The 27,949-nt window shown below is 44.3% G+C and overlaps 2 protein-coding genes and 1 long non-coding RNA gene across 7 annotated transcripts in view; 1 reads left to right on the forward strand and 2 right to left on the reverse strand.

Moving 5' to 3' along the window:
- Positions 1–906, reverse strand: part of Papln (papilin, proteoglycan like sulfated glycoprotein) — a 28,502-nt gene extending 27,596 nt beyond the window's left edge. For both annotated transcript variants that reach the window (XM_063241359.1, XM_063241358.1), the window contains exon 1: positions 801–906. The gene's annotated coding sequence lies outside the window, so the exon portion shown is untranslated. The remainder of the gene's footprint in view (positions 1–800) is intronic.
- LOC106028202 (uncharacterized) lies at positions 1–27,659 on the forward strand. Its single transcript, XR_001201794.2, has 4 exons — positions 1–1,084; positions 1,192–2,560; positions 3,934–4,140; positions 10,348–27,659. It is a non-coding gene; the product is annotated as an uncharacterized LOC106028202 (long non-coding RNA).
- Positions 23,215–27,949, reverse strand: part of Psen1 (presenilin 1) — a 79,583-nt gene continuing 74,848 nt past the window's right edge. For all 4 annotated transcript variants that reach the window (XM_013155308.3, XM_003472398.5, XM_063241399.1 and 1 more), the window contains one exon: positions 23,215–27,659. In XM_013155308.3, the coding sequence (XP_013010762.2) occupies positions 27,504–27,659 (156 nt within the window). In that variant the 3' untranslated portion in view covers positions 23,215–27,503. The remainder of the gene's footprint in view (positions 27,660–27,949) is intronic.

Consider the following 27,949-nt stretch of genomic DNA (forward strand, 5'->3'; position numbering starts at 1 on the left):
CACGCACTCGCAGAGCAGCGCGCGCCGCTCAGCACAAGCTCTAAGTACTGACTTGCCTCTCTGAATTTTTAAATGTGTCATGCTAACAATGTCCTAATTGTTTTTAACTATAAATGACTTCGGATTCCAAGGATAAAACAATATAAGCCAAGTTCAGCAAACTCTGTCCTGGCACATTTATCGACTGACGTACACGCGGTTCACTTGGCACAAAGCTTCACTGCATTATTTTCAGGAGCCTGGTCCTAAGGCTGACGGGGACAAGTCTTTAAGGGGGTGGTGACCTTAGCTAAGGGACAGGTTAAACACAGGACACAAGACAACAAGACCCTGCCTGCGCTGCCGTCGCCACTGGACGGCGATCCCGTATCCGCAGATCCAAACGCCGCAAGCCTGAAGGTCGGGGTGGTGTCCGCTCGCCGGGTAAACGGCGCCGGGCCTCGCCCTCCCCGCTGCCCGGTTGGCGGGGCGCCCCCTCCGGCTCCTCGGGCTCCAGGGCCGAGGCGGGTGCAGGCCGGGGGTCGCGCCTAGGGGGCGACAGTGTCGCCGAGGACGCGAGGACAAGGGGCGGGGCGACAGCGCGCCCCACCGTGCGCCCAGCCGGCGGGGTGGCCGCGGCGGCGTGATCGGGCTGCCGGCCCGCCTGTTGCCGGGAGCAGGCGCGGGCGCTCCGGGCCGCCCCGCTCCGCGGCGCCCCCTGCTCGCCCCGGACCCGCACCTGACCGACGGGGCAGCTGCGCGCTCGCCTCCCGGGCCCCACTTCCCGGCCCCGCAGTCGCCCGCCCGGCCCGCCGCCCTACCTGCGTCTGCCTGCGCCGCGGCCAGGAGCGCTCTGCCGCGTCCGCTCAGCCCCGGCCCGAGGTCACCCGCCAGCCGCCGCCCCAGAGGTTGGACTTTCTCTCCCCGCCCCATCTTCCCCCCACCAGCCCTACTGACACCAATCCCCGTGGGCGGGCAGAGCCCCGCGCAGCGGCCCCTGCAGTGACCCGCGATGCCCGTGCCTCCACCCCCTGTGTCCGTGCCACGCTCGGCTTATCCTCCACTCTTGGGACGCCCAAGTGATTCCTGTTTGGGGTCTGAGCAGGTAACCTCTTCAATCCCATTTCCCTTTGCCTCAGCCCACCTGCTCTTTGCAAATATCCCCCCCCCACCCCCGCCACAGCTACCTGACCCTCCCCTGTTGTCTTCCAGCTGAGTTTCTCCACCTACCTGAAGGCGTCCCTGCCAGCTTTTCCCACTGCCCAGCACTCCCACGTCCTAACTCCTACTCATTCCTCAAAACCCGGGTCAACTTGCACCTTCTTTTGAAGCCTTCCCCACCCCACCCCCAAGCAGAGTTGTTGTACCCTCTGCTTCCTAAGTGTCTGTCCCTGCCCAGTGTAGTTCTAAAGAAGGTGCATCACACTATTGAGAGTTTCTAGAGAGTAAGACCTGCAAGCCCCATGGCCTGTGCCCACATTAGCTGGCAACAAGGTAGATCAATAAATGTGATAAATGAGATTTCCTTCCCAATTGTCTTTTTTTTTTTTTTTTTTCCCCTCAACCAAGTCACTCCTTCCTTCCATGCCTGCCATCCCTTTTTTGAAATACACTTTTCCCTAGGAATGTGGGCCCTGGGCTTGCAGAGGTGGAGAAATCACAAGGGCTGGTCCCCTTCCTCCTCTTCTGCTGTTAGCCTTTACTAGCCCTGGCATGAGTTGCTTCTGTCCAGGCATCAAGTGGGCACAGAAAAGTCACCAACCCTGAGCTCATAGAGAACCCTTCCCAGCCTGCCAACTCTTACCCAGTAGGACAGAGAGGAGGGGCCACAGCTGTGTCTCAGGGGCTCCCTGGGGAGCTCTAGGGAGTCTTAGGCACCAATAAAGCTTGGCAGAAAAAATGGGAGTGGAATTGGAAAATAGTCTCTTGCATTGGAAGAGCCCCACTCCCTGCCACCCCCCAAGCCAGGACCTTTCTGAGCTTGGTCAAAGGTCCCTGTAAAGGGGAGGAAAATGCTTCTCCTGTTGCAGAGTGGGGGCAGCGGAGGCCCAAGGAGTTCAGCCTTCTGATCAGTCCCTGGTTCTCCTCTGACCCCTTCTCAGACGCCCACAGCCCTGATCTCTCCTAGCCCAGCTGCAAAGAGGCGGGGACAGAAGTGCACACAGGGATAAAGGCAACCTCGGCCCCAACCAGCCCAGCCCCAGAGATCCTGGCTCAGGTGGGCGGGAACTTCTCTGCAGGCCTTGTGTCCCTGCCTGCCTCGGCCAGCCACACTGTGGGGAGCACGGTGCCCAGCTTGCGCTCACTGTACAAGAACACAGCAGTTTAGAGAGAAGGGTCCTCTTGTTGCAAATTCCCTGGATGCTGGCCCTCTGCCCACTTTGGCTGCACCCAGATCCTTTCCGTCAGGGGCCAGGGGCTCCCGGGGGCAGCACACCTGGCTTGGAAAGCTGCTCTGCTCTGTGTGAAGCAGGAAAACCTGGTACCAGCCTACTGAGGAAGTGGGGCCAGATGCCCACTCTGCTCTGCTCTGCTGGCCTCACTCCCAAATCGTCCCGGCCCTTGTCACGTCTACACTCCAGTAAGTCACATTCTGGCGCTGTTAGTTTAGACTAAATATGTGTCACCTCGTTAGGCCAAAACCCACTCCTGTGAGCTTCACACTGAGGGTGGTGGGGAGGAAAGAAATGGACTTCTACTAGGTAGAAAGCTCCTACTAGGTACTGAGAATAACTTAATTATTTTGCTGCCGCCACCATGGCTGTGCCTTAATTCTCTACATTTTGATCATTTCTGCAGATTGCAGATTCAGGGGTGAGGCTAAGAAATACGTGGGTAGATCTCTTTGGGACCTTGTGCTGGGACTGAAGGCTCAAGAGAACAAAGTGTGTTGGTCATAAAACCTCAAGAGCGTCAGGGCGCCAAGATACACCCCGTCCAGGAAGCTTCCCTCACATGTGCCTCTGGGTGCCCTTGGGCCAGGCTTTTCCCTGGCCGTGAGTGGCACATTTCTCTTTTCTGTCTGCATGAACTATGAACTTCCCTAGGGCAGAAATTTCTCTTCTGCGATTCTGCCCAGGCCTGGAGGTTGTCCTCTAGGGGAGCTCTGAGAAGCCTGACTGCCTGGCTCTGTTCCCCAGCCCCCAGGCTCCTGCAGGGCCACCTTTATCTGCGCCTATCGTTTCCTGGATAGCGTTCTGGCACATCTAATCCCATGGTGGCATCTGCCTCTCAGCCGAGCTGGCCTAACCACAGGGTTCCTGGCTGCCAACCGCAGAAAAGGCCTGGGTGGACTTAAACAGAACCACTCCCTGGGAAAAGGACATTGGCAGGAAGGCTGGAGCACCAGGGATGGAAATGGGCTGAACCCTTGAGAATGTCGTAGACTGTGACCCAGGAACAGGTCTGGTGAGGGCCTGGCCTGCCGAGCTACTGGCACCACCACATTTAGAGCAAACCCTGAGTGGCCTTGTCAAACCCCACTAAGTGTGCCTGCACCTTGGCTGCCAGAGCCTGAGGAACAAGAATTGGCCGGTTCCCCAATGGGGAGTGCAGAGGCTGCGCCACCCCAATATCTCTACTCTCCCTCAGCACCCTGAAGTGGTGCTGGTCAAACACCTGGACGGCTGGACTCCTCCTCTTTGTCTTTTGGTGGCGGCTGTTCATTCATGTATCATTCCCTGAATAGTTGAGGACCTAGTGCGCCCCAGAAGCTGAGGGTGGTGAATGTTTAACAAGGGCTCCGTGGAGAACAGCCCTGCTGGGTGGGGGTACCGGGTTCCCTGGAGGTCCAGGGTTGGAGCTGTGAGGCAGGGGCCAGGTGTGCTGGGTGGGCTGGGTCCTACCCCCCGACCCACCTCACTCCCCCTGCATACCAGGCCCGTCCAGCAGAGTTCACCCAGACTAAGACCAATCTTATAACCAGAATATTCAGATTCCCCGTTTCCCTTACAGTGGTCTCCAACTTACAACAGTTTGACTGATAATTTTTCAACTTCATGATGATGCAAAATGTGAAAGCAATACACATTCAGTAAGAAGAACTTTGAATTCTGAATTTGGATCTTCTCCCTGGCTAGCGATGTGCATGCTGATATTCCCGTCAACCCCAGTCCCCTGTCAGTCCACCTTCCCACAGGAAGGAGCTGCCATGTGCCAGAGGTAAGGGTTTCAAGGCATTTTCCATTTCTGGTAACTGAAATGAGCAGGGAGCAACTTTTCAGTGTCTGAAATGTGTCTCTGACCTGTGATCCTGGACCCTACTTTGTTTTATTTATATATTTTGTGGTGCTGGGGATACAACCCAGGGCTTCAGACATAGTAGGCAAGCACTGTGCTACTGAGCTATGCCCCGCTCTATTTTTATTTTTCATTTATAAATCTTTAATCCTAGAATTAAGTGGCAAGCCCATCACTCTTTTGGGCAAAACACTGCCAAAAAGCAAAAATAATAATATTCAAAATAATAATATTCAAAGCACACAACAGGTACACAGGCATGTGCTGTACTCCTATTTTAGAATACAATGGCACTTAAAGACAGGAAGGCATAATCGGGAGGTTGAGGCAGAAGGATGGAAAGTTTGAGACTAGCAGGGTCATACAACCTTGTGTCAAAATAAAAAAGTGTTATAAAAAGTTGTAGCTTGGTGCTCCCTGGGTTCATACCCCAGTGGGTATAGATAGGTGGTATCTGTACCTATCTCTATCTAGATTTTTTCTACTTTATCATCTCTTATTGTACATTATTTATAAGCTAAACTTTATCACAAGAGTGTACGTACAATATAGAAAAAAATCTCAGTATATATATAGGTTTGGCATATGCAGTATTTCAGGTATCCCCTGGGGGTCCTGGAACCCACTCCATAAATCAGAGCAACTATACCCAGGTCCAACCTCTCATTAGAAACTCTTGGAGCAAAATGTATTCCAGGATTGAGAGGTTTCTAGAGTTCAGCTGGGCATGGTGGTACACTCCTGTGATCCCAGCATTTGGGATGCTGAGGCAGGAAGATTGCAACAAGTTTGAGGCCAGCCTGGCCTATGTAGTGAGTTCTAGGCCAGCCTAAATTACATAGTGAGACCCTGCCTCAAAAACAGAGAAAGAGAGATACAGAGAGAAAGAGAGAAATACGGAGAGGGAGAGGAAAAGAGGAGAGATTTTCCAGATTTCAGAAATTATATAATACCCCAAGCAGGGTACTTGGGGTATTATATCGAGACTGTTAACAGTCTGCCACAGATCAGGCCAGATCATGTTGACAAATAGGAAAGACATTTAAACTTTCAGTGTTTTGAATTTCATAGTTGGAAGAAAGAGACCATAGAGCTGTGCAGATTTCGGACGACATGACTACAAAGCAAACAGGGTTGGAAGGCCCATGCCACAGCCTGGGGGCTCCTGTGGGGTGGGGGAGGCCTGTGTGGTCAGCCTCTGGAGCAGGGCTCTGGTCTGCCACTTGCTGGCTCAAAAAACAAAACAACCTGAATTTTTAAAAAATGTAATTAAGGGCTGAGGGTTTAGCTCAACGGCACAAGCGCCTGCCTGGCAAGTGTGAGGTCGTGAGTTGGATCCCTGGTACGAAAAAAAATTTTTTTTTAATTTAAAAAATAAATTAAAAAGGAAGATAATAGATTAATGTAAAAAAAAAAAAAAGTAAAGCTGGAAATTCTAAGAACCCGCAGCTGAAGGCGTGTAGCAGGAGGACAAGGGTAGCATGGTCTGGCTGGGGACTGGCACACACTGCGGCTATGAGAACCTTCCGCACAGGCTTCCTCTTGGCTGAGACCAGAACCTGTGACTGTGACCAGGCACAGTGAGATGGCCAGAGCTGGGGGCCGAGGCCTCTGTGGCCTTGAAAGACCTCAGGGACACAGAAGGACACTGAAGAGAGGAGGCATGTCCTCCAAGGAGGGTCGGCTGTTAAGTCTTTTTGGTGGTGGCTTCTGGTGGAGTCGTGGTTATCTTTATATTAAGATGAATGTGTAGGGGCTGGGGATTTAGCTCAGCGGCATAAGCGCCTGCCTTGCAAGCAGGCAGTCGTGAGTTCGATCCCTGGTACCGATAAAAAACAAAAAAGACAAAAAAAAAAAAAAATGAATGTGTAGCCTGGATAAACCTTGGAGACCCTATGCTAAGTGAGACAGACCAGTCATGAAACAATAAACAGACTTGATTTGATTTTGAAGGATAGAAAAGATTCCGCTTATGGATCTCACGGCTCTAAGAACAGCCCTCGCAACCCCACCCCACACCTACTTTTTGGAGACAGAGTCATATTAAATTGCCCAGGCTGGGCTCAAACTCATGATCCTCCTGCCTCAGCCTCTTAGGGTGCTGGGGCCACAGGCGTGGACTACCACATCCAACTAAAACTTTTTTTTTTTAACTACAGAGAAATTTCTGGCTGTGATGCCACTTGGGACTGTCCTAGACCCTCTGGGCCTCTCTCCTCCCGCTGCAATGGGAGCATCCTCCATGAGAAAGTTGGGAAAATATCAGACTCTGCCCAAGGCCACCCAAACAGGTGATCTGTGACACCCTGTCCTGTAGGCCCAGAGTCAGATGGCCCTGGGCAGCACAGTCACTCCTGTTTGTTTGGTGTGCGTGACTCTGGGGATGTTACTCATCTTCTCTGGTTGTCATTGGGGACTGGGGACAGCAGGCCCTGCCCACAGGGTGGCTGAGGCTGACACACATGCTGCTTGTGCCTGGTGGAGCTCAGCGCCAGGACCTTTCATTTATAGTAAGTGTGGCTTCGAGAGGCAGGTACCTTACTCTGGAGCTTTTATTGGTTAGATAAGGAAAAGTGTTAACAAGGGATCATCCTGTATTCCTCCTGCATTCAGAGTGGTGACACTGACGTGGACAAACCATCTGTTTCTCAGGCTGTGACCAGCGTTCCCTGTTCCCGCAGGAGGAATCCTGTTTGGGTTCCATCCTGCCCATCTTTTTGTAAACACTGGGGCTCTTAAACAGACAAGGCCCCAGCTCCCCAGCACAGCTTTGTAAACAGGACTGAAGCTGGCGAATGTTTGTTCTTACAACATGGTCCCCCATACCAGCCTGCTCAGGTCGCTGTGTGGGGACACCCTGTGGGACCCCTCCACTCACCACCTCACTGGCTTCTGCAACTTCCGGAGCGGGACCCCCAGGAGCCCGGGACAGGCCGTCTTACCTGGGCTTACCTGGGAGCAGGACACCCCTGCGGGGCCTAGAAGCCGGGTGGTCCCCAGAGGCAAATCCACAGGCTGTGTGTCTTGGCCATCATCAGGTGCTGGAGCCAGGCGGAGGTGAAGGAGACATTTTCTTCTGCCGGCTTCCCTGCCCTGAGAGCCTGTCTGTAGACAGAGCCTGGACTTTATCTGAGGCAGACAAGATGGGCAGGGAAGAGGCAGGAATGTCAAACCTAGGGAAATGGAGGCAGGAATTGGGTCCTTGGACCCTTTCCAGACAGAGACAGGATCCAGAGGCAGAGAAATCTGGGGAGAAAGGAGTCTGGAAGGTGAGAAAATGTGCTGCACATGGGCCTGAGGCGAGGGAGCGTCAGGGAGGGGCTGTGAGAACATCTGGGTTGGCCAAGATCCCAGGGGGAAGATGGGCCAGACTCGCTTCCAGTCCCAGCGATAGAGGGGGCCTCAGAGGGGTGGCAGGAACACTGCCAGGAAGCTGGGAGACAGAGAGGAGCCTATTAGCTCCCACCTCAGCACTGGCCACAGGAGAACAAGGGCCCACGCCTGGGCTCCCCCTGAGACTCTGGAATAGGCCTCTCTGGAAAGACCATCCCCTGCAAGAATGCTGGCCAAAAGTGTATTTTGACTTTAAAAAATCAATTCGTGCAGTAATTACCAAATGTTTGGAGTGCTTTAATGACTAATGACGAAAGTTGTACAATTACTGGTAAATACTGTAACTTAGCTCACGAACTTCTCTCTAGTACATGAAGGAGAATCTAATCTGTGCCTACTAGGAGACTAACAAATCCCCCAAACTATCCCTGCCATATGGGGACAGGGAGAGGCTCAGGTCCTCCCCTCAAGCAGGAAACTCTGGGGCCACTAGCATGAGCCCATCTGACACCAAAGGGGTTTAGGTCCTCTGTGGCCAATGCAAATGGCCTGTGCCCTCAACAGCACACTAAGGTGGCAGGCTGGCCAGATGCCACTGCAAGGCACTTAGCAACCAGCCATGGAGCAGCTTCTGGAGACCAGCGGGAATAACGGAGAGCCGGAGCAACCGGATGACCCGAAGCAGGAGGTGCTGCCTGCCTGCTGCTTCGGTTTAGGCCTCCATCACTGTTAGGCTAAACCAAGGCACAGCTGAGACCACTGAGGCAGGTGAAGCGGAAGCAATGTAGGAGGACTTTATTGTGGACGAGGTGCGGCTGGTCGCCAAGGGTGAGGGCACGTTTTTATTGGGCAGTTTGGGTAGGGGAGGGAGGCAGTGCTGAGCAGGGTACAGAATCTGTGTTCTCTGAGTAGGGGTCTAAGGCTAGGTGAGAGACAGAGTTGGGTGCAGGCGGGGGCTGGCAGGGGCAGGCACAGCCTGTCTTGTGTCTCTTGTGGTTTTTCTCGGAACCAGCTCTTTGCAGGTCAGCTGTGTGGGGACAGCTGCCCGCTTCCTGTTGAATGCCATGCCGCCCCTAGGTGTGAATAACAGACCTGTTTGGGGGAGTTTTTTTCCTCCTAGCTGGGCGGGGGTCTAGTTTAGAGACCTGACAACCATTATGCCCTATTTAGGAGGGTTATTATGGGCTGCAGGAAGCAGACAGAAGCAGATGTCCGCCAAAGCAGAGGGAGCACAAGCCCTGTGCCACATTTCAGGAGGTCTGCAGACCCATACATCCACTTCTGCCTAGTCTCCCACATCTCACTAAGCGATTAAGATTCATGCTATTTATGAGGTATTAGGTAACTCTGATTAGTTACAACCTAGTAAGTCATAGTATCTTGGTGGACAAAAATCTTTGAAAATCTGGGTAAAGGACAAATTTCCAAAAACCCTCAGCTTTTCCCTCAGGGCTTTGCGAGACACTATGTGTCTGTCACTGTGTTAGACACTGTAAGGAGCAGCTGGCTGTATCTGAAGAATTCACTAAAATTCTGCTGGCAGGGCTGGGGTGTGGCTCAGAGCTATAGTGTGGGCTTAGCACACCATAAGGCCCTGGAGTCCATCCCCAGCATCAGGAAAAAGGACAGGATGGTCCAGGGTGGTGGTACATGCCTGTAATCCCAGCATTCAGGAGGCTGAGGCAGGAGGATTGGAGTTTAAGGCCAGCCTGAATTACATGGTGAGACCCTGTCTCAAAAAAGGTGGGGAAAGTGGGAGGGGAGGGGAGACAAGGAAAAGAAAGAATATAACAACAGAAAGAGAGAGAGAGAGAACACAAGCGAGTCAGCCCAGCAGCCAGGCATAGTGGTACACACCTATGTTCATGCCATTCTAAGAGATTACAAGTTTGAGCCCAACTTGGGCAACATAGCAAGACCCTGTCTCAACATTAAAGTAAAATAAAATTTAAAAAGGAAAAGTGTTGGCACTCAGCGTGGAGGTCCTGAGTTCAATTCTCAGTACCAGAAAAAAAGGAGGAGGAGGAAGAAGAGGAGAAAGAAAAGGAAAGGAAAGGAACGGAGAGAGAAAGAGGAGGAGGTAGAAGAGGAGGAGGAGATGGTGGTGGCAGCAGCGGGAGGGTTTTATAAATAGTATGTGAGGCTGGGAAGGAAACAGATCAGTGGCAGAGCACTTGCCTAGCATAGGCTCTGCGTTTGATACCCAGCACCATGAAAAAACTTTTTCTTCTCTTTTTTTCATTTCCTTCCTTTATTTCATCTATCTATAATATGGTATCAAGTATTGTTTGTATTTTTAAATCATTCTTGTACATCTCTCTTTGAGTTTATTCTGTTTCCAACAGTTTTACCTGGAGGCTTACCTTGAGGTCTGTTATGGGTTATTTGGTAAAGGGAATATTCTCTTTTGCTTGAGAAATTGACCTTGGGCTTATGAACGTTGTGAAACTAAAAATGGAGTCACTTAGGTCAAATCCCAACAAAACAAACAAATCACTGCAAGGCTGTGATGGAGGACAGCTCACCCATGCCTGCAGAGCCCCAGCCTTGCACGACCACAACCTCACATGGAAAGGGCTCCATGGAAAGGCCTGTCCAGCCTTGGTATTGGTGCCAATCTTGTTATTGGTCCTTATGGCTAAGGGTAGTGTAACTGATGTAATGCTTTCTATTTTACCTTTAAAAAGCCTTGTCTTCCTTTGCCTCCTTGGGTATGTCCATGTGTGTTCCCACTGCAATGTTCACTCCAGAATAAATCCCCTAGTTTTAGAGAATCTCCCTTCATTTGCTGTTCAGATTGGCATCATTTATAGAGTTCGAAAGGGGACTCTCAAGAAAAAAGAAAGCACTGACACCAGAAGGGAAGTCAACTTCAGAAGGACGGAAGACTGGGTGGAACACGGAGTCCTCTTGAGATCTCTACTTCTGGGACCACCTTTACCCATAAGGTGAGCCATCTCCCAGGCTGGCTGCCTCTTTCGGGAAGGTGAATTCAGTTGCCTGTATTTGGTGACTGGTCTGATTTTAAGGCCACCTAACAAAGCTAGGTTCTCTGACAATCCTGATAGTAGGTATTGTCCCAGCAAGCGTGCTGGTGTCTGCAGAACTGACGTCGTTTGTGACAACTTCATGTCTTCTCCCAAGAATTCACTTCTGGTTTTCCACCTCTGGCTTCAAATTTGTGTTTGATCTGCAATGTCTGGTTTAAAATTATTTTGTGTGAGCACTTTTTTGTTTCATTTTGATTAATGCACATCTGCAAATGATTCTGTTCTTATACTTTGTTTTTCCTGCTTGTTCCTGAACATTTTAAGGGGCAAATATAAATACACAGAGCTTGAAGGATTTTCTTTTGTTTTTGAAAAACCAACAAGTTCCCTAAATTTTGAAGGCCAGTCAGACCAGGACTTCATTCTGGGACTGTCACCAGTTGTAGTATGGTCCATTCTCATGCATGTTATTTTTAAATCAATGGACAAATGATACCAAGGATAAATTCTTAAATAACAACTACAGGATTAAGCAACCTGGGGGGGGGGGATCTAATGTTAGAGACTTCCAACCTGTGTCTCTGTTTTTCCTTCTGCTCTGAATCTGCTGACTTTTTTTTGCCTGTATTTTAGACAAAATGCTGTTACTAGTTACAACAAAATCAAGAATGTACTCTTGGTAATTTTTGTTCTTCTAGAAGTTTTTTCTTAGTGCATTCCAACTAAGATAAGGAATAAAAAAAGAGGCTTTCCAAATTAATGGCTTTGCAAACTACAGTAGCTCCATGGCAACCATCAATCTAGATACCTGAGAGTCATCCCTTTTGGAAATATAAGTTTGGGTTTGCGCAGCTAACAAATGATTGAGGTGCTAGAACAGTTAATTAAATGGTGGATAGTCTAAAAGGAAAAGAACTAGACAAGCATTTATGAAAGTTAAGCCAAGATCAAACAGTTCAAAATTTTGAGCTCAGAGCAGTAATAAAAGGTCTCGGTACACTTGCCTAGCATGCACAAGGTCCTGGGTTGGATCCCTGACACAACAGGAAAACACTGTCTAAAAAAGAGAAAAAAAGAAAAAACCCAGCAATAATAAAAACTGTTTTCTGCCACAGTAGCAATACTAGAGAAAAAAGCCCCAAATGCAATTGACTATTTTAAAAACTACTTAATGTATTTTCCTAGTGGTGTTGACTAGGCAAGCAAACCAGACTGCCAAAAATAAAATAAAATAAAAATCTGTTACTAAAATTTAGAGCTACATGGAGATTTTTTTATTTGTTCATTTGTATGTTTGCTTTTGTTTTGAGACAGGGCCTCATTATGTAGCCCAAGCTGGCCTCAAACTAACAGTGATCCTCCTGCCTCAGCCTCCCAAGTGCTGGGCTTACAGGTGTGGGCCACTCAACCCAGCAAGATTTCGTTTTTCTTAAATAATTCATCTGGCACTTCCTAAAATCTAAACATTTGAAAAATTAACTCCCAAATTCATTTAAGATTTAAAAATGAGGAAAAGAAGTTTATTAAAATGAAATTGCAGTTCTGGGATGATGGTGAACAGCAAAGAAAGAGCCTCTCCAAAATTCACTGTCCAGACGTTATAATACAGCAATGTGAGGAAGAGAAGAAAGAGGAAAGTGGGGTTGAGCAAGGATCTGAAGCAAAAACTGAAGTGCTCAAGGACATCAGAGACTTCAGTGAAGCGAGTGACAACCATCGCTTTCTCCCTAAACCCTGACTGTCTGCATAGGAGGAGTAACTAGAACCTGCAGAAGCACGGTAACCATGGGTGACCCCAAGGCCTCTACAGAGAAAAGAAGTAGAGGAACTGAGCAGTGGACACAGAAGACTATGGCGACTGGTGAATTACTTTGGTTTAGACATCTCCCGGGAGAGGGCAATTGGCCAGTAACCACCTTGGAGAGAGGCTGAGTTCAGAACTCAGAACAACTACAGGCTGCTGACCCCAGTGTCAGGGTGAGGTAGAAACAAGGTTAAGTCAGCAGGAGGTCCAGGAGATGAGTTCAGACTGGCAGGAGGCACATGGAGTGTTGCAGGCTGAACAAACAGAGTTCCACCCTCAGAGCCAGAAACCACCCTGAGCTTCAGTGGACAGAAAGTACAGGCTTGCTAGGATTATCCACTAGCCTGTTATAAACCTACAGCTGGCTTTCTGGGGTTAATCAACAGAGATCTGAACTCTGCCTACTTTGTCTACCAGTGACAACAAAGAAACCTTGAAGGGGACATTTGTATTTCTTTGTTTCTTCATTATTTTTGTTTCCTTTTTTCTTGATTGCTTTTATTTTTATATGAATGCAAACATGCTTTCTAGTTTTATTATTATTATTCTGTTCTGTTCTTTTCTTTCTTCTCTCCCTCCTTTTTCACCAGTTTCCCAAAATCTGTGTGATCTTCCTTTGTCCTCTAGCCTTCCTTATAATCTCTTCTTCTTCTTTCTCTTCTTCTTCTTCTTTCTTCTTTCTTCTTCTTTTTCTCTATTTTCCCCCTAGCTCCTTTTAAGTTTTCCCCAGTGAGGGTAAAATTGCCATACCGAGGGCATATTTACTATAAATGATTTTTTGGTTTGTTTTAGATCTGGTTATAGAACCACAAATCTAGTTCATATGGTTAAAGGTGGCAGTTACTACAGTTTGTCATTTTCTGTGTTATTGTTCCTGGTATGCCAAGGCTAAGCTTGTCTAAGAGTCATAAAAATTACTATAGGTCAGTGCAAAAGAACCACCAGCAAAACCAGGTAAGCAACAACTTCTCATCCCCAACAAACTGAAGAGGTGGGTCCTTGCAATAGACTCAAAACCCAAAAGCCAGCTACACCTAGAAGACATCTTTGAGAAGTAGGCATTTCCTAAGACTGCTAAATACTGGCAATAAAGTTACTTGCCATAAGCAATACATAAGCACCAACCCAGAAATTAAACTAAAAAATAACAGAAAATGAGCAGATACTTAAGCAAGATGCAACCCAACTTCCAGTTCATCAAAGGCAAACCCAGTGGGTAATGAGGTGGAACAATTCAAAAGCCGCCCACCTGGACCCTCTAAAGTAGTAACAGTGGATATAACAAAGCAAATGAATGAGGCTCTAGAAAAAGACCAATTGAAATAATTTCTCAGATAACTAAAATAATTTCTCAGGGATGGTGACCATAATGAAAGACATGGTTAGAAACTCGAGAGCAGATAGAGATTCTAAAGAATAGAAGAGCTTTGGAAACTGATGAAAATCATGAATACCCAACATAGGAAAAAATGGAATCCATGAAATAGATTCAAACAGATTGCATCAGATTAAAAATTCCATTGAAAGTAAATGCAGAGAATGAAGCGATGTGAGGACAGAATATCAGATACAGAAGACAGGATTGCAGTTAGCTATCACAAAAAGAAAAAATTCTTAAAAATAATAAACCATGAAAATCAGTCCAACTCATGATGCTAGATGATTCAAATAAAATAAAAGTTTGAAAAAGCAAGAGATAGCTCAAATGAGATTTAAAAAACAAAACAGACGACAACAACAAACAACCTGCTCGCAGAAGTAATGGCAGAAAACTTCCCAACCTTGGAAAAAGAATTTGACATACAGATAAGTGAGGCACACAGTTTAAAGTTAGCCATGATTAAAACAAAAACAAAAACAAAAACACCCCTACACGAAGGCATTATTATAGTCAAGATTCCAGAAATTCAAGAGACAGAATAGTAAAAGATGCTAGAGAAAAGAAACAAATTATCTATAAAGATAAACCCATTAAAATCACAGCAGACTTCTCAACACAAACTTTCAAGTCACAGGCAGTGTGAAGTATTTTAAGCCCTAAAAGTAAACCATCTCCAAGCATGACTGGTGTATCCCACAAAACTACCTTTTTCCATAACAAAGGATACCAGAAGAAATTCTTGGCCAGCAAAACAGCATTCTAAAATGTTCTAAAGGACATTCTAGAGAGAGATAAAAAGGACTAAAACTCCATGAACCTCAACAGAATCAATCCACTAGATAAGGCAGGCAATTAAACAGAGGGGCAAAAAAGGGGACCTAACAATGGGAAAATTACCTACAAGGATCAGTTAATATATATCAGTTATAACCATCATTGTTAATGGTCTTAATTGTCCAATCAAAAAACACAGATTAACAGAATGAATCAAGAAGCAAGATAAAAATATACTTCACATAAGAAACACATTTAATTTTAAAAACTTACAGACTGAAAACAATATTCAACGTGACTCAGAAAAAAACAAGTAGCTATTCTATTTGCAGATAACGTGAATTTCAATTAAAGACTAAGAGACAAAGAAGGTCACTACATCCTGGTAAAGGGAACAGTCCAAAAGGAAGAGATAATAATCATAAATATATGTGCACAAATACCAGTGTACCCAGCTATATAAAGCAAATATTAATGGTCATGAAAAATCAAATAAGCATTAATTCAACTGTACTGGGGAAACTTAATACCCCACTGTCACAAACAGATCAGCTAGACAAAAAAGTCAACAAAGAAATATGAGAACTGAATCAAACCTTTTAACAAATGCACCTAGTAGATGTCTACAGAGTATTCCACTCCAAGACATCAGAATACATTCTCATCTGCACGTGGGAAATTCTCCAAAATAGACCATTTAGTAGCTTTCAGAACATGCTTAAGTAAATGCAAAGGAACTGAAATTATTTCTTGCATATTATCGGGCCACCGTGCAATGAAATTGGAAATCAATGGCAAAAGAAACCACAGTGTGGTTTATGAAACCACATTTCATAAACACATGGAAATTAACAACCTCCTAAACAACCAATGGGTCACTGATGCAAAGAAAGAGGAAATTAGACAGTTTCTATAATTAAATACAATGTATCAGAATTTATGGGATGCAGTGAATGCAGTTCTATAGCAGTGAATTACCATATCAGAAAAACAGAGTGAGCTCAAATAAATCTCAAGCTTCTAGAAAAAGAAGAACAACCCTAGGTCAAAGTTTATAGGAGGGAAGAAATTATAAAAATTGGAGCAGAAACAAATGCAATGGAGACAAAGAAATACAAAAAAAGCAATGAATTGTTTCATTGAAAGTTTAAATAAAATGGATAAACCCTTAGCGAACCTTATCAAAAAAGGAAAGACATGCAATTGAGAATGAAAAGGGTGAAATTACAGCAGACTCCTCAGAAATCCAGAAGTTCATCAATACCTACTTTGAGAACCTGTATTCTAAGACAAAAAAACACAGAAGAAATGGACAGATTCCCAGATACAAGTGAATTACTAAAGCTGAATCAAGAAGATATAAAAATTCTAGGGTGGAAGCCATTTGGGTCCCAGAAGAAGAAATGAGCCTTTTCCTGTGAGCTAGCAGAAGCCATGTGAGTCCCAGAAGAAGAAACAAGAAGCCAAATTGCCCTTCCTGTGAGCCAGCGGAAGACATGTTCACATTTCCCATGAGCCAACTGGTCTGCAGGCTGGGAGACAAGAACACCCCTCCCTGCTGTAAGCAACTGGCTGATTCAGAGGAACACTGGCTGAGTTGTTGGCAACTGAGGTACAAAAACAACTTAATGTTTGTATGGTTCAGCTGACTTTGCAAGCCTAACATCAGTAATCTGAGCATCTAAAGAGGATAACAATACACAATATAGCAACATAGGGGATTCCCTTCTGTCTTGCTTTTGAAATCCAATATTGTTCTCACTGTTTCATTTTGTTTTGTTTTATTCAGTGTTCTTCTTTGATTGGTTTTATTCTGTTGCTTTGTTCAATTTTATTATGTCTGATGGTATGGGCAGCAATTTTGAAGGTAACAAGAGGCATTATGGTAGCCATTGTTGATTTCCTATTTTCCTGTTTTGAAGTCCTGTATTGCTTTCACTGTTTTGTTTTGATTGGCTTTATTCTGTTTTATTTTGTTTGGTTTTATTCTCTTTAAAATATAAATTTAAAAAGTAAGATATGAAAATTCTAAATAAGGGGCTGGGGATTTAGCTCAGCGGCATAAGCGCCTGGCTTGCGAGCAAGTAGTCGTGAGTTCGATCCCCGGTACCGATAAAAAGGAAAAAGACAAAAAAAAAAAAAAAAAAAAAAGAAAAGAAAAAGAAAATTCTAAATAAACCAGTATCAGTTGACAGAATTCAAGATAAATAAAAATCCTGCCAATGAAGAAAAAGCTCAGGCCCTAACAGATTCACTGCTGAATTCTACAAGAAATTCAGAGGAGATCTAAAGCTGCTATTTCTCAAACTCTAATGAAACTGAAAGGTGAGCAATACTCCCAAATTCATTCCTGAACAAGACAAGGATGCCCACTGTACTCTTACTTGATATAGCTCTGGAAACATTAGCCAGAGCAATTAGATAAAAGAAAGGAATAAAGATAGGAAAGGAAGAGGTTAAATTATCATTATTCGTGGATGACATAATACTCCCTATGGAATTCCCCAAAAACTCCATCAAAAGACTTCTAGATTTAACAACCAAATTCAGTTGTATAGCTGGATACAAAGTCAACACTCAAAAATCATTAATGTTGGGCTGGGATTTAGCTCAGTGGCATAAGCGCCAGCCTGGCAAGCGCGAGGTCATGAGTTCAATCCCCAGTACCACCAAAAAAAAAAAAAAAAAAAAATCATTAGCGTTCCTGTACATAAATAACTTACTGAGAGAGAAATTAGAGAAACAACACCTTTCACAATAGCATCCAAGAAAAAAAAAAACCCAAAACAAAACACACACACAAACACACAACTTAATACTTAGAAATCAATCTAATGAGAAAGTAAAAGACCTTTACCTTGAAAACTACAGTACTTTGAAAAATGAGATTGAAAAGGCTATCAGAATATGGAAAGAGACCCCTTGTTCTTGGCTTGGAAGAACCATTATAGTGAAAATTGACATATTTCCAAAATTGTTAACAGGTTTTATGCAATCCCAATGAAAATACCAATACATATTCATAGAATTAGAAAAAACATCCTAAAATTCATTTGGAACCAGAAGAGACCTAGAATAGCAAAAGTAATTCTGGGTAACAAAAGCAAGGCAGGGGCATCACCATCTCTGACGTGAAACTGTACTACAAAGTCTCTGTGGTAAAAACAACAGAGTACTGGCAAAACATAGAGCCAGGGTCAATGGAACAGATTAGAAGATACAGAAACAACTCCAGACATACTCAGCTACCTTATTTTTGGCAAATATTTTAGCTGAAAGCAAGACAGCCTCTTTAATAAATGGTGCTGGAAAACTTGACTTTTCAGATGATAAAAAACTATACTCATATCTTTCACCATGCACTAAACTAAAATCAAAATGAATCAAAGATCCAAATAGTAAGCAGAAACACTAAATCTGCTGGAAGATAGAATAGATGGAACTCTTGAAGACTTTGGTATCGGCAAAACTGACACCAAACAAAGCCAGAATTACACAGGAAATATCACAAAGAATTAACAACTAGGATCTCACCTTATCAGAAAGTTTCTGCACATAAACCAACAGAAATAAACCAACAAAATAAAAGAGACAATATTTTTCCCAAAATGTGGGAAAAAATTTTGTCAGCCGTTCCTCAAAGGACTAATATTTAGAATATATAAAGAACTAAAAAAAAAAAAAAAGCCTCCCCCCCCCCAATTAAAGCTCCAACTCAAAACTGGGCATCTGAACTGAATAGATGCTTCTTAGATGAAGAAGAAGCAGAAAATAGATACATGAAAAAGTGTTTACCACCACTGGGCTTTTGAGAGATTCAAATTAAAACAACACTGAGATTCCATCTCACCCCAGGATGAATGATGATTACCAAGGAATCAACCAATAACAAATGCTGGTGGGCTGTGTGGAAAAAGGAACACTTTCCACTGTTGGTGGCATGTAGACTGGTGCAACCACTGTGAGAATCAGTGTGGACCTTCCGCAAAGAACTAAAACTACAAGTTCCATTCAACTCAGTTATTCCCCTCCTTGTTATCTTCCCAAACAATTAGTAGCAATACATGCATATTCATGTTTATAGCAGCACAGCTTGTAATAGCTAAATCCTGCAAACAGCCCAAATGCCCATCTATCGGTGAATGGATATAGAAGATGGGGGGATAGTGCTACTCTGCCATAAAGAAGGATAAACTTGAGACATTTCTTACTAAATGGATGTACTTTAAAACCATACTCTTAGGTGAAAAGATTTAACATACATATTTAAATATGGACTGTTTCTCTGTGTGAAAAACCAAAAATGTAACAAGAACCAAAGTGTATAATAAATATTGAGATATGGGGGGAAATGTTCAAATGAGAAAAGGAAGAAGAAGGGGGAACAAGGAAGAAAAAGAGAAAGAAAAAAATGGAAACAAACCTTTTGTAAGTAAGGAGAAGAAGGGAGAGGAAGGAAATGACATCGAAAAACAAGATAAATCACACAGAGGTACAAGTTCACTATGACGAATGTTATCATTGTGTATATCTAAAATGTATCAATTAAAAAAAAGAAATCACAAACCAGGCATGGTGGTGAACACCTGTAATCCCAACTCTTGAGAGGCTGAGCCAGGAGAATTACCATAAATTCAAGGCCATCCTAGACTACATCATAAATTCAAGGTCAGCCTGAAACACCTAGTGATATTTTGTCTCAAAAAACCAGAAACAAGCCAGGTGCGGTGGCTCAATGTCTATAATCCCAGCACTTGGGAGGCCAAGGCACAAAGATCATTGCTAGTTCAAGACCAGTCTGGGCTACAAACTGAGTTCAAGGCCAGCCAGAACTACATAGTGAGACCCTGTCTCAAAAAGAAACAAAAAAGGAAAAACAAACAAAACAGAAAAAAACACCCCAAACCAACCAAACAAAAAACCCAACACCCACCAAGAAAAATACACTACTTATAATTCAGTCCACACAGACTTTACAAGATTACCTACTAGGAAGAAATTTTAAAAATCCTTTAAAGTGTTTCATAAATATTAAAAGCCTTTAACCATCTGAACAGGTGACCAAACTTACTCCATTTTGTCAGTTGGATTCAACTATTTGATTTTTGGCAGTATGGAGGATTTAACTCAGGGTCTTTGGCGGCTTGAGATATATCTCAGAACTTTTTAACTTTTTATTTTGAGAAAAGGTGTCTCTATTTTGCTAAGTTGCCTATATTGGCTTAAACTTGTGGTCTTTCTGCCTCAAACTGCTGTTATTAGTACTGTCTCACTGTCTCATGACTACAGCTCTGAAATGGCAGCTCTGTGATCTGTGCACATGTAGCTATATGGATTTATGCATGTCTATGTCTTACATGTTGTTTCTACATGGTAAAATTCTTTTTTTTTTTTTTTTGGCTTTTTCATTTTTTATCGGTACCGGGGATCAAACTCACGACCGCCTGCTTGCAAGGCAGGCGCTTATGCCTCTGAGCTAAACCCCCAGCCCCATGGTAAAATTCTTTAAGGAAATTTATTCAAATGATAAATGAGCACTCCATAAAAATGATACCCAAAGCTGTTGAAATATATAACAAACCCAAATAGCTTTTGTACATATGACTAAAGCAAATCTTTGATAAAGAAGTTAGTTTCAAATTTGATAAAATAAAAATGAGAACATCAGTATCACTAGCACATTTCAGCTGGATTTGCTGATCAGAGTTATATTAGTTTCCACTAGATTTTTTAAAGTCATAAAACTACAAATACTGCCCAACAACAATCTCTATTCATGTAATTCTTTAATAAGACTAATATTATTTATTGAAAAGAGCTATATTTTTGAGTTATTGATAAAATACCCACATACTTAAGGTTCTTAATGTAGGTCAATATCAACCATTTACATCCTGTAAATAAGAAAATGGGTCAGAATGATAACTGCTCTTCCCACTTTTGGTATTTTTAAGAGCAGAGACAGAGGCAACATGAATGTCACCCCTTCTTGTAAGAATAAGGACCCAGCATATCTAGTTTCAGAGGTTCTGCCCACCTCTTCCTTTATTGGATACAGCTTAAGAGAATGGCTCTTCATCAAACACAATACATTCCATGTGTTGTAGGACTCTGAGTAGACAGAGTCCCAATCTCCTGTGGCTTCTGTAAGACATTTAGTGAAGGAAGCACATTTTAAGTAAATATGGAAAGATATTCGGCTAATCAAACTTTCCTCTGGATAAACCTGTATTAAAAAATCAATTATTTTTGGGTGTCTCTCAATTTTTGTTTTTCTGAGACAAGGTCTTCCTAAATTGCTGTATTGCTTAGGTTGTGGTCAAACTTGTGGTCCTCCTGCCTCAGTCTCCCAGGTGCTCAGATTACAAACATGTACCAGCACACCCTGCTTTATCTTTTTATTTTTTAAAAGATGAGTATTCGCTTTGCAAAGAGATATTAAATTGTCATAAACAGCTCCACTGATGCACAAATACCACTGTATTCTCAGTATGCTCTCCCGGCTCCAGCTCTGCCACCGGTGCTAGGAAGTCTCCCAGAGATTAAATGGTTGTTTACATATTCACAGGTGGGAAAAAATAAATCCATCTACCCAGCCCTTTCTTAGAGGTAAGGTTTATCTGCATATCCTGATCTTTCTAAACTCCAATCTTTCCTTATAAAAAAAGTGTTTTTTAGACCCTGTCTCCCCCGGCTTGCTCACTTGGTTCTAGAAATTGAATCCAAGGCCTTCGCATGGAGTTGAATCTTGTACATTTCTTCTTAAGTTTTGAGACAAGGTCTCACTAAATTGCCCAGGTTAGGCTCAGATTTGCAGGTCTCCTTCTTCAGCCTTCCAGAAAGCTGGGCTCACAGGTGTAGGCTACTGCGCCAGACTAACCCCATCTTTTGTGGGTGCTTTTTATTCTGAATTTCTGTTCAATTTACGTAAGTTACCATTGTGCTCATGAACTCAAGTGTGGTTGTAGTTCCCGAGGGTGGCATGAAATGGGCTGACAGAAAAACCCACAGGGCTTACCTGGTGATACAGAAAACCCAGCCTCTTTTCCATCCACAGCGTACTCTGGCCTCATCAAGAGCACTGTCAGGGCTTCTACTGCCAGAACGCTGCTTCTAAGGCAGGCCCACGACACTGCCTTCAGGCTGCATGAAATGGGCAGACACTCCTGTCCCCAAAGGAGGGAAGGAGCCCTCCCTGTTCCCTGTAGTCCTGTGCTCAGGAAGCCTTTTCTCTGATCCCCTCTGTGAAAGATGGCCCACTCTGGAGTTTGTCTTTATTATAAGTGCCTGTTTGCAGTACCTGAAGCTGACCTTTATCTTACCGAGTAGGTACATGTACTTAACATATCTTGATTCTTTTTATTCCCTGTCTCCTCCCCACCTACCTGTCTCTAAATCCTTTTGCCACAATTTCTGCTCATTTCCCATACACATGTTGACTCACTTTTGTTTTTTGAGACAGGGTTTCACTATGCAATTCAGGCTGCTATGAACTCTTGTAGCCCAGGCAGGCCTCCAACTCAGTGATCCTCCTGCTTCAGTCTCCCGAGTGCTGGGATTACAGATGTGCACCATCATGTCCCATTTTGTTCATTTTTTAGAAACAAAGGATTCTGTAGAATTCAGGGATGGAGTGAGATGACATACTACACAATCAACACCAGGTCAGTAAAGGAATGCTGCTTTTTATGTGTGACCTCATACTGGGGATCAAACCCAGGGTCCTGTATGTGCAAAGCATAAGCTCTACTACTGATCTATACCCTCAGCTCAATCATTTAAGATACTCCTCTAACACATGAAATGTGTCTTGACAGGCTTTACACTAATGTGAAAGAGTCTAGAAAAAAAGATTACAGAAATTAAGTAGTCAGCTCTTGGTATCTATGTGGGCACTATACCAAAACCCACAGGTGCTCCAATTGTTTATATAAAACGCTATCATGAAAGCCAGGGATGGTGGTTCATGGTTCCACTCTCAGGACGCAGGAGGCTGAGGCAGCGGCACCATATATAGTGAGGCTCTATCTCAAAAAACAAAAAAAAGAAAAACAGGAAAAAAAGGGTACTTGCACATGATCTATGTACACACCTTAAATCACATCTAGATTATAGCAGGATATAAATGCTATGTAAATAGTTGCTATATTTGCAAGCTGCAGTAGCACATGCCTGTCATTCCCACACTATGGGAGGCTGAGACAGGATTCCAACTTTGAGTCCTACTTCAGCAATTTAGTGAGACTCTATCTCAAAAAAATAAATAAATAAATAAAAGAGGTGGAGATGTATCCTGCATTGAAGCTCCTATCAAACAAAAAAATGGATAAAAATAGGTATATAGCTCAGTAGCACAAGTGCCTGGCTGGTAAGCACAAGGTTCTGAGTTCAACTACAATATCAAAGGAAAAAAACAGCGTCATATTGTACTGTTTAGGAATAATGATAAACATTTCTGTACATGTTTAGTACATAGCTTTGTCCCCTGGTCTTGATCTGTGAATGGCTGAGTCAACAGGTAGAACTGTGGATATGGAGGTGGCCTATATTGTTATTAACAGGTTTTCTACTGCAGCTTTCAGAGGTATGGCCTGCTACCATCCATATCACTTTATTATGAGGGGATGGAAATACATTTGTTACTAAACTGTCTTGGAAACTGCCGGTCAGCCCTCAGTGCCACATCACAATGCTTCTGTGTCAGAAACAACACAGGCAGATTCATGCAGTCTTTATTGATTTGACAAATACAGGAAAATGTGCAATCATCTATCAAAAATTATATTTTACCAAGAATTTGAAAGGTATTTTAAAAAGTCATATTCACAGTCTATCTGAATTCTGCCCAAAGCAGTATCCACAGGCTTGGAAGCAAGGCAAGGCTGCATGAGAGAGCGATCGCACCGAAGCCCGCTGCCCGCAGCTCCCTCCCAGCTGGCCAGACCACTCCGTACTCTGTGCAGCTGGGCTGGGGCTATTCTTCAGATCATATTTAAAAAAAAAAAAAAGAGTGCCTTCTGGGAAATCTTTCCTGCTACCCAGACAAGCAGAAGAGCCAGCACCACCACATTCCAGGGCCAGGGTGGATCCAGCATCCAGTTCACAGGCCCCTGGAAATGGCTTTGACATTCAAGGAGGGGGTTCTTTTCAGCACTGGGGTGCTTTGAGTTTTGGAAATCTGAGGCGTTTCCTGCCGGATGCGGGCTGCTGCAAAGGAATCATGCAGATGATCCTGAGATGTGAGCTTGATGAGTGTTGTTAGTGCGCTCAACTCACTCAGCTCCAGTCAGCGATTTTAATGAGGGCCGGGAAGAGCTGAATCCATGTTTAATCTGCTGTTTAGGTAATTTGAAAAGAGGTGTGATCTCAAGCATCACTTCTAGACTCAAATTTATAATGATGATAGAGTACTGCTTCCATTTGAAGGAAAAAACTGAATGGCTAGTTTGTAAGTCTCTGCCGAAACTCAGCATTCAAGAACATCCTTGGGGGAAGGAGAATGAAGGAAAAACTAGTCTTTAAATACACACTGCCCAAAAGCAAGTTGAGCAAAAAATGGTACCTTACTGAAAGGACTGGTTTCTGAAAAAAAGTCAACTATATATCATCAGTTTTATAAGCCCTCATAAACAGTCTGTGAAAAATGGTTACTGACAGTATTTTAGAGACATTAAAGAGGTCATGCCAAGAATCGAGGCTCCAGCTACGTTCTCATGATGTATCTTGTGCATCTTTGTATCCTCAGACTCCAGCACCAGGCCTGGCACGACAGCAAGTCCTTTTAAAGCGGTTTCTGAGCTCTTTTCCGACTTTAGTATATGTGCTGCTGAAGCGAGCGTGTGAGCCCTTTTCCTTACAGGGTCAGTCATGAATGTCACACATGCAAAGCCCAGTTGTAGGGAGGCAGCGGTGGTGGCTTCCTGGAGATGTCTGTCTCACTTGGAAGACTTCTACTTCACATCTACACATTGTGATCAAGAATACATATTAAGCTGTTAGAGGCCAAGTAAGAACCAAGAACATATTATTCCTTTGGCCATTTATTATAGAAAGAAGGGCTCTTAGAAACCGGAGTTCTAGGAGATCCAAGAGTTTAACATAGGAAAACAGCCTTTTTAGTTGTTGTGTAGTAAAGTTGCTGATTTTTTTCTTTTGCAGTGCTGGGGAATGCATGCTAGGCAAGCACTTTCTGTTTTCTTCCAGGTCACCTACAAAACTTCCTGGTCTCCACTTTTTCTCATTGAGAAATTTAGTCATTTAGAGAGCTATGACACACTGACCAACTGAAAATCAAAAACCGGAACAAGAGCCCTTCCTCCCTGGCACAATTCTGAGGTCTTCTGAATACAGCTGGCATTATTCCCTTAGGCACTGCAAGCTCCTCCTTGCAAACACCCTGCATCCCCAGGCCAGGCCCAGCCACTCATCAGCTGCTTCTCTCCCCACCGCTTGCTTCTTTTCACTGAACTGGTTGGCTGGCCCGTTGGTTGTACCTTATTGTTGGTTCTGCCCTCTCACACCATCCCTCTGCGTGTGAGGCAGATCCCCTGCAGAACTTTCTGCTGTTTTCTCTGGTGACACTCTGTTTTGCATGTTGGAAGACTAACACTGTATTTCAGATACCGAGATGTGGTTCAAACCTGAAGACATAGGATTACTGCAACCTTTCCACACAGGACAATATATAGGCAAGACTTACACCCGCCCACCCACATCCTCTTTGTCATGAAAGATACAACACATTTGGGACCCTTATACCAATCAGCTACTTTAGGTTACAGCTCCAAAAGTGCTGTGAATCACAAATGTTGTGCAGATGACTCAGCTGCCCCTATGCTTTAGAGAGGTTCGTACACATGTTGCTGTTTGAGAGCAGAAAAGATACAATCTTGGGAAAGAAGGGGTTAATGAAAAACAGATGTCAGGACTACTACCATCAGCCCCACTCTTTCTTTGTACATCATTTATTTTTCCTGCTCTTCTCAACAGCCTGCCATGGATTAGTACCAATGCCCTACTCCTGAAGCTCTTTTTCTCCTTGAGGCACTAGAGATTGACCGCAGAGCCTCTCACACGTACTAGGCAAGTAATCCAGTACTGAGCCACATCCCCATGACTGAAAACAATATTTCCAACTTCAAAGAGAACCCCCAAATAGGTCAAATGACAGTCAAGAAGAGCAAGCAGCAAAGAGGAAAATCTAGCCTTTCTTCAGCTACAGGAAGAAACAGGTTCTTATAAATGCTTAGACTCTGACCATGGCCAAGGGTTCTCGGTGATAAAGAATGCTTGTACCTCAGAGTTCGCTGAGAGGTGCCACAGGTTGCTGGCCCTGTTGAAGTGGTTTTCCTGATGCATAAAGCCTGGACAACACAGTAACTTCAGCCAGCACCTCCACTACCCAGCCCACTTCATGCAAGTACACTGACAGGAGGGCAATGTAGATGGGGCCACAAGTGCCCGCTGTAAGGCTCCTTCCCATCGCCTAGCCGTGAGCTCACCGCAGTTTGACCAGAGGACTCTTCTCGCTTGCCTCAGCAGCTAGTTCTTCTGACTCTCCTGTAGCTCAGCAAGTAAAATAACAGCTCTCTCCAAACTCTTGTTCTGTACTGATACAACTGGTTTATAAGTTTATAAACCACCAGGGTATGGCTGCTGAACACTTTACCCCGGTACTGAAAATTAAACCCAAAGGAGCCATATTGCTAGCCCTTTTTAAATTTTGTGAAAAGGTCACATTAAGTTGCTCAGATTGGCCTTGATCTAGGGATCCTTCTACTCAGCCTCCTAAGCAGCAAGGATTTTTTTTCTTTGCAGTGCCAGAGCTGAACCGAGCCTCGGGGGCATGGAAGGGAAGCACTCTCTCAGTGAAGTACTCTCAGCTGCTAAATGAAATTCTAACTCCTGCCAGAGATAAAGAAAAGCCAGGACAGAAAGTGCTTCACCAGCCATTTCATTCTTCTTTAATTTTACTCTCTTTGGGCACATTTACTCCTGAAGGAGTTATGCTGGCAAGGCTGACAGCACTGGTTAACACATTTTTTTGCACCAAAGAATAAAATTCTAGATTATCAGGCCCACCTGCTGCCATGCCAGAGCTGTCTCCTTTGCTGTCGAAGACAACTGCTGTGGGGGGAAACGAAGGAAAAGATGGGGCAGAGGAGGTGAGCAAACGTGTAAATACACCTAAAAATTAGGAACTTGGTGAGAAACCCAGAATTTACTTCGGGATAATAAGGAACCACTAAGCAATAGTTTCATTATTTCCAGAAGTTACTGAACTTGGAACCTGAGGTTAAGGCTTTCAGAATAAAGGAAATAAGCTCAAACTGGTAGTGGGAAGAAATGGGGAGGATAGACAGGGTACTGGACTGGAGAATGTTGTTAAAATCGACCAATGCATCTGATGTGATGCACAGTGCGGGAGGGATATCTTCTTTAAAAATTAGGTCTGCAGCAAAAAAAAGCGTCTGGGAGTGAAAGCTTGAGCCCCATTTGACCTTCCCATTTTGCTACTGGGGCTTGCTCTCTTCCTAGTACCTCCTGAAAAAGTTCAGAATCCAATTAATACAGATTTATTAGGTTGACTTCCAACATGTAGTTTAAGGTAGAGTTCTGTTTGGTTTGAATCACTTCGTTTAACTTCTTGTTAATGGTAGTCCTGAGAGTTCGCAACATTGGTGAATCTCCTGCAACCAAGGGTCACATGCTGGTAGAATCACAGGTATAGTTTGGCCGTCATGTTTGCTTGTCCTTGTCCCTCAAATCTGTAGGTTTTGCACCAAGGGACATAGTCCACCATGATGAAATATGCTCAAAGCCATTTCGATAGACACCTCCTCCCCAAGGCTAATAGTGCAGGTGGTCAGGAAAACCTGGAAGAAGCTGCCGAAGTCCAGGAATTTTTGACTTGGTTAGATGAGGACACAGGCAAGTCCCTGTGTCCCCCAGATTTTATTGTAGTCAGAGGAGAAACATCCATGGGATTCTGATAGCAAGTATGCTAGATATAAAACTGATGGAATGCTAACTGGTCCATAAAGGGCTGCACAAGGTAATCTGTGGCAAAGTAGAAAACAAGCCCGAAGGTGATGGAGATGGGAAGGGCTGGCAACGCCTTCTTGAAAATGGCCAGGAGCAACAGTGTAAGGCACAGGCCCTGCGGAGGAGAGACAGGAAAAGGAACATATTCATGCCTGATTATGAAAGCACTGAATGTGAAACAACTCAGTAGCAAGTGCTGCTTAACTTGATACTTTTCTCTGGGGTTAGAAAAACGAGGGGGAGGGCTGGGGATTTAGCTCAGCGGCATAAGCACCTGCCTTGCAAGCAGGCGGTCGTGAGTTCGATCCCCGGTACCGATAAAAATGAAAAAGACAAAAAAAAAAAAAAAAAAAAAAAAAAAAGAAAGAAAAATGAGGAGGGGGGGGAGTGTTAGTGGTGCACCTT

Source organism: Cavia porcellus, unplaced genomic scaffold (genome assembly GCF_034190915.1).
Source record: "Cavia porcellus strain 051 isolate PalLab524CR breed Dunkin Hartley unplaced genomic scaffold, mCavPor4.1 scaffold_31, whole genome shotgun sequence".
NCBI classification, from domain to species: Eukaryota; Metazoa; Chordata; class Mammalia; order Rodentia; family Caviidae; genus Cavia; species Cavia porcellus.